General features: G+C 50.4%; 1 protein-coding gene across 2 annotated transcripts in view; it reads left to right on the top strand.

Annotated features, from left to right (window-relative positions):
• AOPEP (aminopeptidase O (putative)) overlaps positions 1-16547 on the top strand; it is a 333646-nt gene that overhangs the window by 313856 nt on the left and 3243 nt on the right. For both annotated transcript variants that reach the window (XM_059411725.1, XM_059411724.1), the window contains 2 exons: positions 14286-14372; positions 16080-16224. In XM_059411725.1, coding sequence (XP_059267708.1) covers positions 14286-14372; positions 16080-16220 — 228 coding nt within the window. In that variant the 3' untranslated portion in view covers positions 16221-16224. The remainder of the gene's footprint in view (positions 1-14285; positions 14373-16079; positions 16225-16547) is intronic.

The raw sequence follows: 16547 nt of genomic DNA, 5'->3' as shown, positions 1-16547 counted from the left end.
AGTGTGAGTTACGGCCCTGCTGCTCTTTGTTCAGGGTGCTGGGACTTGGGACCAAGACTTCAGCCTCAGAGACAACAGGGCTCTCCAGCACAGAGCAGGGAGTGGTCGTTTCCCTGTGTCTCCAAGGTGTACGGAAAGGCTGTCCTTACTGTCCTGGAATGGGCCACCGCGTTGCCACAGCTCACTGAAGCGGAGTCTCCACCTGCTCGGTGGGCTGCGGCGCTCCTGTGCTTGCAGAGCAGCACATTTTCGATGCGTCCCACCCGAGTATGCTCAGCTGTGTGAGGGGCCTGTCCTGCCGTGAATCAGAGCCGTCTGTCCGGCGGCTGCTTCACCTTCTGTGCTCTCACCCTCTGGGCCCTTCCCTCCTCCCTTCTCTGGGTGGGCAGGCTTGTGCAGCCCCACTGGGAGTTTTATTTTTAATGCTTCTCTAGGTAGCTCAGTGTCTGGATCAGCTCTTGCTTCAGGGCTGCAGCTGTGTTCCCAGCGCGTCAGGCCTGCCGGTCAGGATTTCGGCACGTGGCACCCAGGCTGGGGTTGTTCACGGGGTGCTGCATGTCACTTGGGTGGGTGTCAGCCTTCTGCACGCCAGTCCAGGTTATGGGCCCCCTGGCTTCCTCGTGCCTGTGTGTCACCCATGGCGTGGGAGGGATGCCACGTGCTCCCAGGCTTACGGGAAGAGTGCTAGAAGACAAATGTTACCAGAAGCTGGGCAGAGTCACACGTGTCCTCATAGGTCATTTTGTGCCTTGCCTGCCCCTTCTCGTTGCCACCACCTGAAACGTGGGGCGGTGGTGGGGGGATATTTGCCTTTCTTAGCCTGGAGAGTAACCCTAAGTACGGGAGTCCCCCATCGTTTACATCCTGAGCTACGAAACTACTAACCATATGTGGGGCTGCTTTTAACCAGGATGGAAAATGAGCTGAGGGGAACCTCAGTTCACAGAAATACATTGTCTACAGTTTTGAGCATATTGTCTCAACTAAAGAGCCATGAAAGTTAAAAAATAGAAGTTTAACTGATTCTTGGAACAAAGGCTATTTTCTAAGATCCCTTGTAAATGATGACTTTCCTGCCCTCTTTAGCAGGTCTCTTGAACTGTAGCAGAAGCTGCTGTGGTGGGGGAGGTAAGGATTCACGCAGCTTGGCTCTGGGACCTTTTTCCCCAAGAGGTCCCCAAGTGACCTTGAAGTTAATTTCTTTCTATGGACTGCAGATAAGCACTTCAAAATTAGGGGCGCACCTTAGGTGAGTTTTCAGAAATTCAGAATCCGTAGCTCAGCATCTTACTTGTCTTAGATGGGAACAGAAGACATTGGTCCGGAGGGTCTCCAAGGTGTCCTCCCTGCTCTGGTGCTTCAGAGCCGGAAAATTAATTCTCTGGGAGAGGCGGTTACCAGCATCAGCTCCTCCCCTCATTGCGTTCAGGGAAGTACTGAGGGCTGAAAGGGTTGGATTGGGTTGGAGTGGGACAGCTGGGCACCGGCCCTCTAGTCTCCCGTCAGGGGACACGCCTTCATGGCCGGTCACGGGGAGGGAAGGGATGGCGCCCGCTCCTGATCTTGGGAGCTCCTCATCCGTGCCTTGCTCTCTTCCCCGGCTGAGCACCTGGTCCCGGCCAAGGCACTGCTTTGGTAAGGAGCTCCACTCTAGTCCCAGACCCCTGAATGGCTGGTGACCACAGCCAAGTCGACCCCTTTCTGGTCCCATTTTCCTGTCTGCACAGCCTTTGCCTGGACAGGACTGCAGACTTCTGGCTTTTATGGTCACAGCCAAGTGGCAAAGAGAGTTTCAAAAACCAGTTTTACTCTTAGACTTACTGTCATTTCCTACTTCCTATTTCATTTTATTTAACAACGTGCATTGTGATGCAATAAATTGATTTTATGACGGACCAAATGGGTCTCAGCCTGTGGTTTGAAAAATGCCAGGCGGGGTGACATCGGGGTTCTCCTCACCTCTTCCCCTAGTTCCTCCCTGGGAACCATGGAGCCTCTGTCTCCTCATGATTAAAATGGAGCCCTAAACCCCTTCTTCATGGGACTGTTAACAACACGATACTAGAAAATGCGAGCATTCATGGCTTTCGTGTCATTTCTGTTCACGTCAAATTCACAGTCTTTCATTTGTTGTGAAATGGTCAGATTTTGGTATTTATCTGAAACAACCTTTATAGGGGAGAGAAAAGCATAAGCTAGCTGTTAGGAGCCCCTAACCATCAGATGACAGCGTTCTTGATTGGGGGATAGGGTGCAGGGGAGAACTTGCTGTTAATCGCGGTTTCCTAACCTTGGCACTTCCAACATTTTGGACCAGGTAATTCTCTGCTGTGGGGTGCCCTGGGCCTTGTAGGAAGGTTAGCATTGCTGGCCTTTACCCATGAGGCGCTAGCAGCAGCGCCACCCACCCCCGATTTGGCAATCAAAAGTGTCTCCAGACATAACCAAATGTCTCCTGGGGGCAGAGTCACCCCCATTTAAGAACCCCAGCTCAACAGCACTGGCTGATTCACAAAAGGCAATTTTTTCCTTTTATCTAATAAAGTGCTTGACAGTTGGTTACAACACAGCATGGAGGAGCTAGAAATGTAGTTAACGTTTAAAGGCCATCCTGAGTCTGCTGTACTTCTGAGGCTCCAAAGAATGTAACCTTGGGAGAGGTGAAAACAAAATCTCTCACCAGGAAGAAAAAGAAGGAACTTAGAACTAACACAGCAGTAGCAAGCAAATCTGAGGAAGCAGATTAGCAGAGAGGGACAAACCTGTTTTACCACTAGAACACAGAAGAAGCCATGCCAGCATCTGACTACTCCGCTGCGAGAAGGGCACGTTCAAGGTTGATTGCAAATGGAAAAACATCGAACAGACCTTTCCTCCTCTTCCTGCTGAAGAGCCCTTGAAAACCCGATAAATGGCCCCTCCCATGGTGGGCTTCACATATGTGGGGAGGGCGTGTATTTGGGTACGTGGGAACTAGGAGAAGTCATTGTTTGCTGGAACAGAAAACACCGCAGTGTGTCTTTGAAGTCCGGAGGGGATGATTCCAGGAGTGTGGTGGTCTGACAACTCTGGTGCTGATTTCTGATTTCGTTTGGGTCCAAAGCATAGTTTTTGTGAATTGAGAGAATTTCATGTTTCACAGATCTTGGCATGTTAAAAAGGCAGAGAATAAAAGCTTAGTCCGGGGGCACCTGGGTGGCTCAGTGGGTTGAGCCTCTGCCTTCAGCTCTTGTTGTGGTCTCAGGGTCCTGGGATCGAGCCCCACATTGGGTTCTCGGCTCCGCCGGGAGCCTGCTCCCCCCCATCCCTCTGCCTGCCTCTCTGTCTGCTTGTGATCTCTCTCTCTCTCTCTCTCTCTGTTGGGTGAATGGATAAAATCTTTAAAAAAAGGTTCGTCTGTTGCTGCATCTCTGAATTCTAAAGCTGACCCATTGCTCTGATTGTGCCTGTTCCTTTGAATGCTAACCTTCCATTCAAGGTCACTGTCATCTTCCGAAGTGTTCCGCTCCCCCTTCCCCTTCCCTCCTCTGGTTGCTTTTCCATAGCATGCCAGCTACAAAAGAAATAAGGCACATCTATTTTGTTTTCCTCACAGAACAGTTTAGAGGAGAGGTTAGTTGTTGTCTCTTCAGGCTCTGTTGCCACTTCAGGATGCTCATTTGGTTACATTTAAAGTGCTGCGTCCTGAACCCCGTGCCTCCTCCTGCTCAGTCAGCCCCCACGCATTGTACCAGCAGAGCGATGCCTCGTCTGGCCGTTGTGGGGCCCGTGAGCCTGCTGCTGTGGGAGGGTGGCCCCGGGCAGGAGAGCCTCTTCCTCCCTCCTCTCAGAGGCTGCGCACACACCCCAGGACCTCCCCACATCCTTAACCATTGTCTGGAGGTGCCCTCCTGGCCTAGAGCCCCATGAGGCAGTTTTGGGATTAAGCATTAAAAAAAAAAAAAAAAAAGACGACGACCATCGTGGAGAGTCAGAATGGTGTGTGGCAATTAGCGAGGTGGTTTTTCAGGGTGAGTTATGAGGTGGGAGTTTCCCAAAACACCAGCCATATCCAGCACGGGGCAGTTTGTCACAGTTTCTTTGCAGGGACGAGGGGTCCTACTTGGTGATTTGGTGACATGGTTAAGCTCAGGTTGCAAGTCAAGAGGTTAAAGGCTGTTGAACCCCAACTTTTGGATGTGACCTATAGAGTGAATTAATACCCAGTTTTTTTTTAAAAAAGCCAAGACCGTGCTTTGGAGCCAGTGGAGGGGGCGGCGGCGGTGGTGGTGCTCAGCCATCTCTTTGACGGGGTATTGTAATTCCTTTTCTAGAGTTTTGAAAGCTTGGGCTGGATTGAAAAAAGAGATTGGGGTAATTTTCTTCAGTTGCTTTAGACATACCTGTCTTTTGAAACCTTGTGCCTTTAATGATGTGGGGAAAAAACAGAGCTCTTACATAATTCTTTAGTTTTATTTGTGTATTTTTCCTTTGTTGTATTTGGTTTCTGAAACCGTTTTTAGAACATTTCCTTCCAAGTCATGAAGATATCTCTAGGTCTTTCTTGGAGTTTTCTTTCTTTGTTACTGTTAGGTGCCCCTAGGTTTTTTCTATGGAAATCTTATAACAAATTGTCCCCTACTATATTATGGTAAAGGAATTTTTTCAGAACTTATCCAAAATGAGTTAAAAAAACTTTTATATTTTAGATTAATATTCCTTTCTTGTTCCTGAACCCAGGGATTTGTATTCCATTTACCTTGAATCATTCTAGCATTCTGGGGCTGTTCAAATGTGTGTTAAGTGATGAAGATAAAAAAATGAGCCATTAATGGCATAATCTGCTCAGTGTTCCTTAGATGGACGATTTAAATAAACACTTAAAATCAGTCGATGGTATTTATAATTTATCTGTAAATAGAAAAAAAAGGAAAAGAACATTTATGTTGGTGCTTCTGGGTTCTTTATTCTTCCATCAGTAGATTAGGTATTTCATACTCTATTTCTGTGCTGAAATCTGCAGTAGAAAAGCACACTGTTGTCTACGAACACTGGCATCTTTTTCACACAACTGAAGGGAGCCATATTCACATGTAAAGTGTCCCGTAAATACCCTGAAATGGAGGGGGCACTTGTGCCAGAACTCTCCGTCTTTCCAGATTGCTTTTCTCCCCTGGACATGTCTCCTGCTCCCTAGTTTCCCGTCACACCAGGATTTGAGGGTTGGGGGTCTAGCCTTCGAGCTGTGGAAGCCACGTACCACACATGGGATGCAGGTTCTGCCTGAGTTGTGTGGGGGGCCCCTCCCCGGGGCAGCTGCTGTGGGGCGGGGGGCAGTGCTCTGTGGCTCCCACACTGTGTTGTGGCCACGCACGCCCTTTCGTGTGAGTGTTTGTGCTGGTCCCTGAGAGCAAAGGGAAAATTGGATTTAAATTGTTTAAAAAATTAAAAGCTCCCACTTACATCCAAATTGTGGCATTTTGTGTGTGGGTCAGTGTGTGAAATTTAAGGACCAGCTACACTTTGTGGGGTGGCAGGAACATTGATTTTTTAAAAGCTACTTGGTCTGCACGCTGTTGCACTTGCACCTTGAACGACATGGAGCTGTGTTCCGTAGCCCGAGTGGTCTTGCCAGTCTGTGGGTGGGAGCAAATAGCTTTGCTGTCAGGTCACCAGGTAGTTTCCTCCAGAACAGACTGTAGAGCAGTGCCCTTTGCTGAAACAGCCTTCCCAAGCTTGACTCCTGGGTGGTTTTTAATAACAGCTTTGAGAAATAATTCAGAGGCCACTGGAGTCACTGTTTCAAGTGTACAGTTCAGTGGTTTAGTGTCCTCGCAGAGTCGTGTGACCATCACCACAAATGATTGTGGAACATCCTCCTCCTCCTTCAGAGAAACCCCAGTGGCCTGTGGCTGTCCTTGCTGTTGTCCCTGCCCGCAACCCCGGTCCTGGGAACACACTCATCTGTCTGTCTGTCTAGATTTGCCTGTTCTGGACATTCATACAAACAGGATATGTGACCTTTTGTGACCGGCTTCTTTTTACTTCGCGTCCTGTTTTCCGGAATCCTCTGTGTCTTAGCATGTATCAGCACTTCATTCCTTTTGTATTGCCAGATAGTTCGATCGGATGCATTATAGCTGTTATCCATCCATCAGCTGAGGGACAAGGGACGGTTTGCACATCTTGGCTGCTGTGAATAGTGGTTTTGTAGGGAGGGTATTGAAAGAAATAGCCATTAAAAAGAAGGGAAGGGAGGGTGAAATGTTCGCAGCATGTGTGCTATGGCTAGAAATTGGGCTCAGAAGGCCTCCTCGTTCCGGAGCTGGTGTCTTCCTTCTGCGCTGCGGTCGTGCAGCTCCTTCTCAGTCTTCTGCTCCCCCCACCCCGCCGTTCCCTGGGGCACCCTGTTACGTTCTCTCACGGCGTTTCTCACAAAGGTATTGCTGGTTTCCTGGATTTTGCTTAGACCTTCTGTTGACTACAAGTTTCAAGAAGACAGGAGTTGTCTGTTTTATTCACTACTTTATCCTCAGCATCTGATACTTACCTGTTGGAGAATGACCCTTCCTGAGTCTCCAGGTCTTCTGGAACAGCAGCTAGCACCTGACGTGACTAAGTGATTGGAGTAGGAAACACCTCCAGGAGGGAACGGTCCTTTCTGATGGAGTCAGGGAGGCCCTCCAGCCTCGAGTCTGCCTCTGAGGAGAGGTAAGAGAAGGCACCGGTGTTCCTTCTGAGCTTATCGGAGGAGGTTACCCATGGTCCCGCTTTCTGCCAACTTTAGTAAAAGTCTTCTTTTCAGTACCGGCTGTGTGTCACATGGTAACGAGAGGAATCAAGAAGGTGGAATGTGTTTCTTCCTAATCACAGACTTCTGCGTTAGAATGGACTGCCATCCAGTGCTCAGTTTTGTTGGGAAAGGAAGGCAAATTGTGCCATATTTCAAGGCGGACCCATCATGGGCTCCTGAGTTCTGCTTTTTGAAGCCACTTGCACTGAATAGCATGAAATAGGTCCACAGGAGAAGGAAGGAAGGTTAGAACTTGCCCTTGTGAATTATGTCAGGCTGCCTCTGCTAGTCCTTGACGTCTGTCATCCCATTTATCCTTCCGGGGGCTCTGGGTGGACATGCCAAGTGTGAGGCGGTCCTGAAGGATCCGGGGTTTGCCTGTTGCTGCAGCTCTGGTTACATCTGGTTGTAACCGGTTACAACCAGTTGTCCGTCCCCGGCTGACTCAGGCCTGGGTAGTAAGAGCCCTGAGAGACCAGACAGCCTGATGCCGCATTTGTTGTCCTTACCCTCCCCACCCGGCTTTGTGACAGCCAATGCGGGAACTTCTCGTTACTTCTTGTTTCAAAAAAGTGCATGAAGGTGGCAGCTGAAGGGAGCAGGGAATATGGGAGCAAAGAGAAGTGCTGGAGTCACGGCACAGATGTGGCATGTCTTGAGGGGACAGCCACACAGCTGAGGGGTCTGTCCTCTCTCTGGTGAGTCACACCAGACCATCACACAGGCCGCGGAAGGCAGCACTGGCTTGGAGAAGCGGTCTGTCCTGGAGCCACACTCCGCGAAGGCCTTCTTGCTGCCAGGCTGCTGAGCCGGCTTCCCTCGCCAGCAGGAAAGCCGCTTTAGAGCAAAGTTAAATCTAATTTCAGACACAAATTGAAAAAGCAGGTTCATTTATTGCAGTGTTAGACTTAGTAATTCCCACAAGCCGTGAGCCTTGGTCTTTCTGTTTACAGATATAAAATGGAACTCTCAGTGAGGTTTAATGGGCTTCCCAGATCATGTTCCCTAGATAGATTTTTTTCCCCTTTAACAGTAAATTTTGAAATCAAAAGGACTGAAAAGAAAGGGGAGTACTTCCTGTCATAAATAGGAATGGGTGACATTCTTCAAAGCATTTTACAGCTTCCAACTGTGCCTTATAATTTCCAAGTAGCTGGAAAGCATTCTGAGTCTTTAAAAGGGCTACATTCGATCAGGAACATTTATCAAACATTTGTCAAGCCAGGCATCGAGACGGGGCCTCGAGATGACCTGAAGGTGCCCGGCCCCTCTGCTCTCCCCAGGCTTATGTTTCAGGGTAGGTACGTACATGGGCAGACAAGGGAACACGTACATGGGCAGACAAGGGAACACGGCCTGTCCACGAGCACTGGGGACGGAGCAGATCTCAGACACAAGCTGAAGAGAGTGGCCATTGGGCGTGGAGTGCTGCTGGGCTCGGCCAAAAGGGTGAGGTCAAGGATGTGCACCGAGAAGATCCTGGGCCCAGCGCCAGTGTTGCTGAGTGAGGCAGGGCTGTGGCAGTGCCATCTCATGTCACAGCCTCCTTGTTAAAAAGCCAAAGGCAATTAACACACTTTGGGACTTTTGGGGGACACACAGACTTTAATGGAGCTGTGGTAAGTTAACAGAAGGGCATCCCCATCACTGTTTTTGATCAAAGGTTTGCGGGCTACGCTACACTAGTAAGCCCAACAGCGGCAGGCATCGAAAAGGAAAAACACAAAATAATATATCCATGTTGAACGCTGCTGTGAAGATCATCAACGTTTGAAGATAAAACAAGGGAAGCAGTTCCCTCCAGAGCCACAGGTGCTTTTTCAGGCTTGGACAATGATGTGCACCAAACCAAACCCTGGCTCCAGAACGACAGTTACAGAAGCAGCGTGGCTGATTTCCTCTCTCTGACCTGCGCTCGTGTGTGTGGTGGGGGCGGCTCGTGGTGAGGAGAACCAAGCCTGGGGGCATTAACTGAGTTACCAGAACTAATTTTTTTTTTTTTAAGATTTTATTGATTTATATGACAGAGACACAGTGAGAGAGGGAACACAAGCAAGGGGAGTAGGAGAGAGAGAGAAGCAGAGCAGGGAGCCTGATGCAGGGTGATCCCAGGACTCTGGGGTCACGACTTAAGCCAAAGCTGAGCCACCCAGGTGCCCCCAGAACTGAACTCTTGTTTTTACGTCTGCAGCAGTGTCTGCTCAGCCTTTGTGAATCCATTTATTCTTCAGGCACAACAGTTCTGAGTCACTGGTTTTCAAACTTCAGCTCTGAGGAACCCAGGGCCCTACAAGTTTATGGTTTATTTTAGAGGTGTTTCCTCCCTGACGTGGAGGTTTTTAAACTGCTTGAAGAACCACTAACATTATTTTCTCTAATTTGTCTTTAGAATGTTTCAGAGTTGACTTTTACTGAAAGTTAGAAGAATGATGTTCAAGAAAAGTTTGAAAACCACTTTGGAAAACTAGTCTGTTAGTTAACAAGCAGACTTACAGGGAGCATTCCCATAAAGAATGTGTTATTTCTTTGAAATAGCTTCATGGAAAACATAAAAATTAAGGGAAAAAAGAAGAAACTTGAGGTAAAAGCTATAAAACAGCCTTAAGAATTGTGAGGTGTGACTAAGTATGGGATCTGGGTGTGTGGTGATTCAGAGGGAAACTCCAACAATGTGGGGAGACTAGGAGTGAGCTGGTGTAGGGGGTCACTCTTCCCAAAGACTGCGTTTCCTTGATGTCAGGTCACCTGTCCATGCATGATGCCTTATATACGCATTTGTGCTGGGCCCACTGGCTCGAGGGTCACTCTGTTTCTGAAGGAATTTAACCCACAGTGAGAAAAGGACTCAGAGGCCCCACATTTAGGAATGTACTAGATTTCCCAGCAGGACCAGGATGGAGGCCAGCTCACGAGCCGGCTCACGAGGACCTCCCAGCTCTGTGTACTGTGACCTCATGCAGGTAGCTTTGGGGCTTGAATGTTTACCAGCACCCCTTCACCTCGCCTCACTTGGGGACCTGGGGTGCAGACTTCCACCATACTAAGCAGGGGTCAGCAAAGTATAGCCAGGCCAGCCCCGCCCACCCAGATAAATAAACTTTTATCTGAAGATAGCTGTGCCCACCTACTTATAGACGTCTAGGCCGCTTTGGCAGTACAGTGGCAGATGGGCAGCAAAAAGCCAGAAACACTGTCTGGCCCTTGACTGAGAAAATTTCCCAACTCTTGTTCCAGAGTTTGGTAGGAAACTGGTTCTGGATACATGAAAATTCTCAGGTTGAAAAGACATTGGGGTGGGGAGTGGACTTATTCTTCAGCAGTCTCTCTCCTGTTTCCAGGAGAGAACAACTAAATAAGGGGGAGCCCCGGCATGTCCTGATGAAGGTTAGGGTCGTATCACACAGAGGCCCCGTTGGGTCATGGGACTTGTCCTCTTGAATCTGAGACATGGATTGGGAATACAAATGACCCCTATGAGGCAGGTCCCAGTTTTTGAGCACCACGGCAGGTGAGGGGAGCGGACCAGAGGTAGTTCAGCTCAGCTGAGCCTTTGGGTAGTAAGGACTTCCTTGAAGTGGCAGAAACACCATGGGGCTGGGGCTGAAGGCATGGCTGAGCTGAGTGTTCTGTCTCCACAGGTGGTTTGGGAAATTCCCAGTGCCTGGCCCCTGGCCCCCAGGCCTCTCCGCCCCTCTCTGGGGGCACCCTTGCTGCTCCTCCCACAGGGAATCTCAGACTCCTGAAACCAGTCGCTGGGCAGGCAGAGCCGGGGCCCAGAGGCCTGGGGACCTCATGCCCCTCACCCCCTCTCCACCCGAGAGCCCAGCCCTGTCTGCACCTTCCCTCGCAGGCCACTCTGCCTCACACAGCTTCCAGGCCACCCTCTGGACCAGCAACCATCTGACAGGCACCTTGCTCTCATTTCACCAGTTAACAGCACTTCCTTGAGATGATATTCCGAAGGTTCTATAAACTCAGTAAATAACAGAACTTGTGAAGTGAAAAAGCCAGAAATATGCCACTTCTGCTAAGATGACAAGTGCTCACTATATGGGACTCTTCGCTGCGCTCGCCATGGGCAAACCTCAGTCCGTCTCCACAGCAGCCACAGGAGCGGCGCTCTTCTTCCCCACCGTGGGACGCAGGGCCGTGCTGCTGGGGCTGAGTGGCAGACCTCCGGCCTGGGGCCTCGGGCCCTGTGGCTCAAGGCATGGTGGGTCATGAAATCAATTGAGTAGACCATTAACCAGCATAAAGAAAAAGAAAATAGCAGAGTGAGGGCAAGGATTCTGCGTGTGTGCGTGTGTATCCACAGGTGTACGTGTCAGAGGCAGGATCCCTTTTGGATACCCAGACCCTGCCGTGTGCGCACTGGCAGAGCAGCAGGAGGGAGGAGGGTGCGGACCTGGGACCAGGCTCTCTGTCACTTGAGGCAGCGCTGCCTCTCTTCACTTCTGAAATATGCCCCTTTTCTCATCCTCTTTGGGTTCTGGTTCTTCTGCTCCCCTCTCTTCCTCCCTCCCCAGTGCTGCCTCACCCCTTCTCTGTCTGGCTGACCACACTGATGGGCTTTGGAACTAGGCTGTTGGCTGCCTGGGCCCTTCTCAATGATTCCCGGCATGAAGCTGGAGTGAGGTGAATTTGAGTCCTAGTTCAGAAGGTCATTCCGTGTTTTCAACTCTTGACAGAACTGAACTACAATAAAACATGGATCTTTTAGTGTGATTTGATCCATGTTGGCCTGTGTGAGCGCCTACAACACTGAAACTCAGGAGTGGGACCCAGGAGCCACAGAGGCTGTGGAGGCATGCGAGGCGCAGGCGCCGTTGGGGCCGTGCACTGTGCTCGGTGAGCTCACTGAGGAAGTTACAGGGCAACCACTACCCCATTATTTAATTAATTAAATAGAAAATGAGGAAGAGCGGACATACAGGATGGACCACTTTCTCCTCAGAGGCCTGCCCCAAATTCTCTGGCCCTGGCCCCCCAGCACAGAGAGCCTCACTCTCTCTAGTTCCAGTGGGGGAAGGAGTGTGAGACACCTGTGTGACGGCCTCTGTCAAAGATTATTCAGGTTTTTCGGGGATCTGGAGAGGGAATATTCTGTCAGTACCCACTTTGGAAATCTTGCTGGGAAAAATTGAGACAAATGTCATTTTGCTGCCAGTTTTTTGGGAAGATGACCCCCCCCCCCCATTATGTGTGGTGACAAGTGGCCATGTGGATTGGGTCCTGGAGTTTAGGAGCTAAAAAAATGAGGGTTTTCTTTGTGAAAAAAGTAGGAAGAGAGGTAAAAGCCCTGTGTGTGAGCAAGAAATATCTGTCAGTCCCTCAGCCTCACGCAGCATCTCTGTGATGTCTTTTAAACATCCTGTCACTGAAATATTGAAATGCACTGAGCTCTTCTGTAAAGAAAAGACTCATTGTTTTTTTTGCTCTTCTAGGGGAGGGGATGCCGGACTGTGCTTCCTGGATGCCATGTTGGCTTTCGGGGGTCAGAAGACTAGATCTCTTATTAATTGTGACAGTAAACTATTTTTAACGTAAGAGAAGTGAAAGTGCTGGCTTCTTGTTGGTGTCAAAGAGCCTTTCGCTTGGGCCTCCTGGACCTTCGCCCACTTGTGGTGGGACCACCCTGCCTCCTGCTTGCCTGGAGGCCTTATTCTGCCACAAAATAGGTCCCCATTTAGGCTTTGTTATTCCTGTCCATGTGCATCAGGGAGAGGCGAGCACCCATGTGCATGGGCGGAAAGGGATGCTCTTTCCCGAGGGCTCTGGGTGGGGCGCAGAGCAGCAGTCTGTCCCGCAGGGTGGTTTTCCCCGGGGTCCTTCTCCTGGCCTTGCCGAGCTGGCCCCCATTTTCCGCAAGTTCACAGGGTGCTGCAGTGAGGACTGTGGCTGGGAGAAAACCGCGAAAGGGTGTCACACTAGTAGGACTTGGTTGGGTGCTTTCCGGGGCTCGGGAGTGTGGGGGTCTGTGGTTCTGGTTGGTGTAGTGTGACGAGTTGGCCTCTCAGAGCTCTGATCACTTGTCTTTTCTGTGAGAATATTTTAGGGCTGCCCTTTCCCTTTTATGGTCTGTTCACTTCTGTTGTCTGTGTAGGAAAGAACATCTTGTGGGAGATGGAAAGATTGCCAAGACCCATCCAGTCCAGACTCTTCCCGTTTGTTGTGATGCTCGGAGGCTATTCGCTCATTTCCATGCGCCTCTGAAATTCCTTCGTGGATGTAAAGATCATTGGCATCCTGGCATCTTGTCCTTGGATGTTCAAAGGGCTTGCTGCCCACAAGCAAAGGGCAGCCCCACCAGAACCGTAGAGTTAACACCCAGTCTTGGGGTATACTGTACCCCAAGGAAAGGGTTCTTCCCCAAAGACTTGTTTCTTCATTTCTACATGTTTTTTGTATATCTGTTTATAGTAGATTAAAGGAGAGATCCGGCCAGCAGTGGGTAATGATGTAATTTACAGGGGCCCAGCCGAAATGTTGAAATTGCTTATATTATCCCATTGCCACAGATGGATTACTAGGAGGGTCTTCCTCCTTCAAAGGCAGTAAAAACAAAGAGGGAAGGAAGGAAGCTTTTTTGGTGCTTGTCATCACTTCCGTGGAGGGCTGATGTTGAGGAATAGAAAGTGGTGGACTGTTTGCTGTGTGTAATTGGGAGGACTTGGGGCAGTAGACCTGGGCCTGCAACTGGATTCTGAAAACCAAATTCGGGTAGGCTTTCCACCTGAAGAATGTGCCAGAAGTGCCAGGAGATGCTGGGGCTCTACCTCTACCAGCACTCTACCAGGCCACTAATGCTAGGACCAGACTCCCATAATGTCTGGAGGGGGCTGGGTTTCCTGGCAAATTCATTCTGGGAAACCTTGCATCAGGTGGATCTGGACTGAATGGCCCCCATAGTGAGCTGGGCTGTTCGTGGCAGGCTGTGTAGACGTGTGGCACTCTGCGGGCATGCCTTGGAGGAATACTGCTTGCAGCAGGTGCCCTGCTCTTTCCTGGCCCCAGGTGCCCACCCTACGGGCCGCAGGGGCGTGCTGTGTGTCTCCTCAGCAATGTGGACGACCATGGCTTCCTGCTTTCCTTGTGTTTATGGTCATGATCAGCAGCGTCGAACTGAATTGGTCCTCACTGGAAATTAAGCTGGCTGTGGTTTTGAAGAGAACATCTGTTGACTGCGTGTTGCAGGCAGAGCTGGGCTGGCTGGGCTGGGTGCTCCACTGCCTGGTTGTATCTTGTCTGGTTACATCTTGGTGTCTTGCAAAATTGTGTTTAAAAACCTCAGCTCATCTAACTGAACCATGTCACTTCTTCCCCTAAAGTTGACGGCAGGCCAGGAGAAACATGGTTCCTTTCTTTGTACATGAAATTAAACTAAAAATTTACAACATGTCAGCAACATTAATACAGTTGAGAGAGTAACTTTTGCTACTACAGATTCTATCATTAAGACAGGCTGAGGAAACCCCCAGTTTGTTGCTTACTGAACTTTCTCTCCTTCCTTAAGGTTCGCCATCGATGGTGTGAACTCATTGTTAAGCACAAATATACAAAAGCCTACAAAGATGTGGAGAGGTTCCTCCAGGAGGATCAGGTAAGTTTCCTTTTTCAGCAGATGGGAATTCCTTTAATGCTGTCCCAATTGCTCGCTGCACTCACTCACACAGGACCCAAGTTGGGAACTTTTCTTGCATAACAAATATTTAAACATTTTCCAAAGATCTTTAAGGACTAGGTAGGAGCTTCTCTAACACATTTTGGAGCTGATTTTCCCCTCTCTCGGTGTCCCTTTAAATCATGAATCACACCCTTAGAAGCCACATTGGTTTGACGTGGCTGTGGGCCACTGTCCTTACCACATGACGCACATGCAGACCTCACAGCATCACCAGGTCTCGAGCCAGGCCGCGGCTTAGCTGTCCCCCTGTGTGTCTGTGTCTGCAGAATGGGGCTAATCAGGGGGAGCCCCAAACACCCAGGACAGTCTGGTGTGTACCTGCGCCAGCCATGCCCTGCCAGGCCCATTTCCAGTGTCCTTCCTGCAAGAACTTTCCTCACTATTTGCAGGGGAAGGTGGTCACCTTCCTGGGAGCCCGCAGGAAGCACTAAGGTGCACGAATATGTTTGGGGGTGCCTCCCTTGCCCCCTCTGCACCAGCGTGGCTGTGGGTGGTGGTGTGTGCGCCACGGATTCTGTCAGCTTTTGGAAGGCAGCCTGCAGCTCGTTGCTGTTAGCGTGACCATTGTGTGGCACCGAGCGAGCTTTGCGCCGGGCACTGTGGACTGACAGAATGGAGCCATGCTTCGGTGGCGGTGGAGCAAACAAAGGGACTTTTGAGAGGGTCCAAGTATGGAGGGGCAGCCAGTAGGGAAGGGCTCGTTCTTCCCACAAAGAAAAATACATGACTTTGTAGCAGAAGAAATGTCACATTTGCACAGTTGGAGCAGAGGTGTTTAGAAACACAAACAGGGACAAAATGTAAGAAGCAACTTAAGGTTTCTTCTGAAACTGAAACTAACTGCTTTTTAAGAGCCAACACCTTTGCCAAATAAGGATTACCAAACTCAGCTTTTTCAGGGAAGAATTTTTGAGCCCCGGCCTACCACGTTTTTATCTTGCGATGAAAACTTCATCTTCTTTTAATTTGCTCCAGCAGAATGTAATCCATGGCATTACTGCTTGGAACAAGCGAAGAGGCAGAACCAAAGGGCTCTTGTGGTCTTCCAGGATATAACTGGCCCTTTTCCAAGCTGCAGGAGAAGTGCAGGGGTAGTGTTTGCTGCCTGGGCAGGGGCGGCTGAGGGGCTCGGACGGGCTGGGCTGAAGGAGCAGGCACTTTTTCCTGGGCGGTGGGACGGTTCTCCCTCACATGGCGCATGTTTTGTGCTGGTGTTTGTTCCCCAGCTGCGGCTCAGGACGCCCTGGGAGGAAGTCTTGTGACCGTGTGACAGGTGCACGGTGCCTCGGGGGCTGCTTGCAGCCATGGGGATTTCTGTGGTGGGCATTGTGGGGACCTACCTGCCTGTCCTCATGTTTCCTACACAGTCCTCCATGGAGAAACGGTTAGGTCACTGAGGTTCTGTTGATGGAGCGGATAGCTAAGGATTCTGGGGGGATCAGTGTGAACAAGAAAGAAGGGATGGAAAACTGTAGGTTGCAGAAGTACAGCTGATCAGCTGTCTTGTCTTTTGAGGGTCTTTGTAATTTCCAGGTGGGCAGGTGGGTGCACAAGCAGCACGGACCGCGTACGTGTGGACATGACCTTTCTCTCCCTTCCTCGCTGCGCCTCTGCGCCCTGCAGGCCATGGGCGTGTACCTCTATGGGGAGCTGATGCTGGGCGAGGACGCCAGGCAGCAGCAGGTCGCCCGCCGGTGCTTCGAGCTGACCAAGGAGCAGATGGACAGATCTTCAGCCGAGGTGGTGGCCGAGATGTTACTCTGAAGAGGTGATTCTCTCCTTTCCCTTCCTCCGACGCTCAGCTCTAACCAGAGATTCCGCGTCAGAGCCACGAGGTGATAAGGAGACGCGGAGCCACGGTCCTCTGCTCTTGCTTCATGGCCAGTGGCCTGGGAGTGCAGGCGGCCCAGGTGCCTGCGGGCAGCACGAGGCCCGGTCTGGCCGGAGGGGGCCTGGAAGCAGAGGCTGCCACCCTGGCCGAGTAGCTCTCCTGCACGCGGTTTTGGCCAGTGGAGTTTTGTTCCTTATAGGGACAAAAACACAGGCGAGCACTTGGAGTAGGTGTAGGTGGTGGGCTGGGGAGGCTGGTGG

Source organism: Mustela nigripes, chromosome 9 (assembly GCF_022355385.1).
Source record: "Mustela nigripes isolate SB6536 chromosome 9, MUSNIG.SB6536, whole genome shotgun sequence".
Taxonomy (NCBI): Eukaryota; Metazoa; Chordata; class Mammalia; order Carnivora; family Mustelidae; genus Mustela; species Mustela nigripes.
This window is presented reverse-complemented; position numbering and strand designations above follow the sequence as displayed.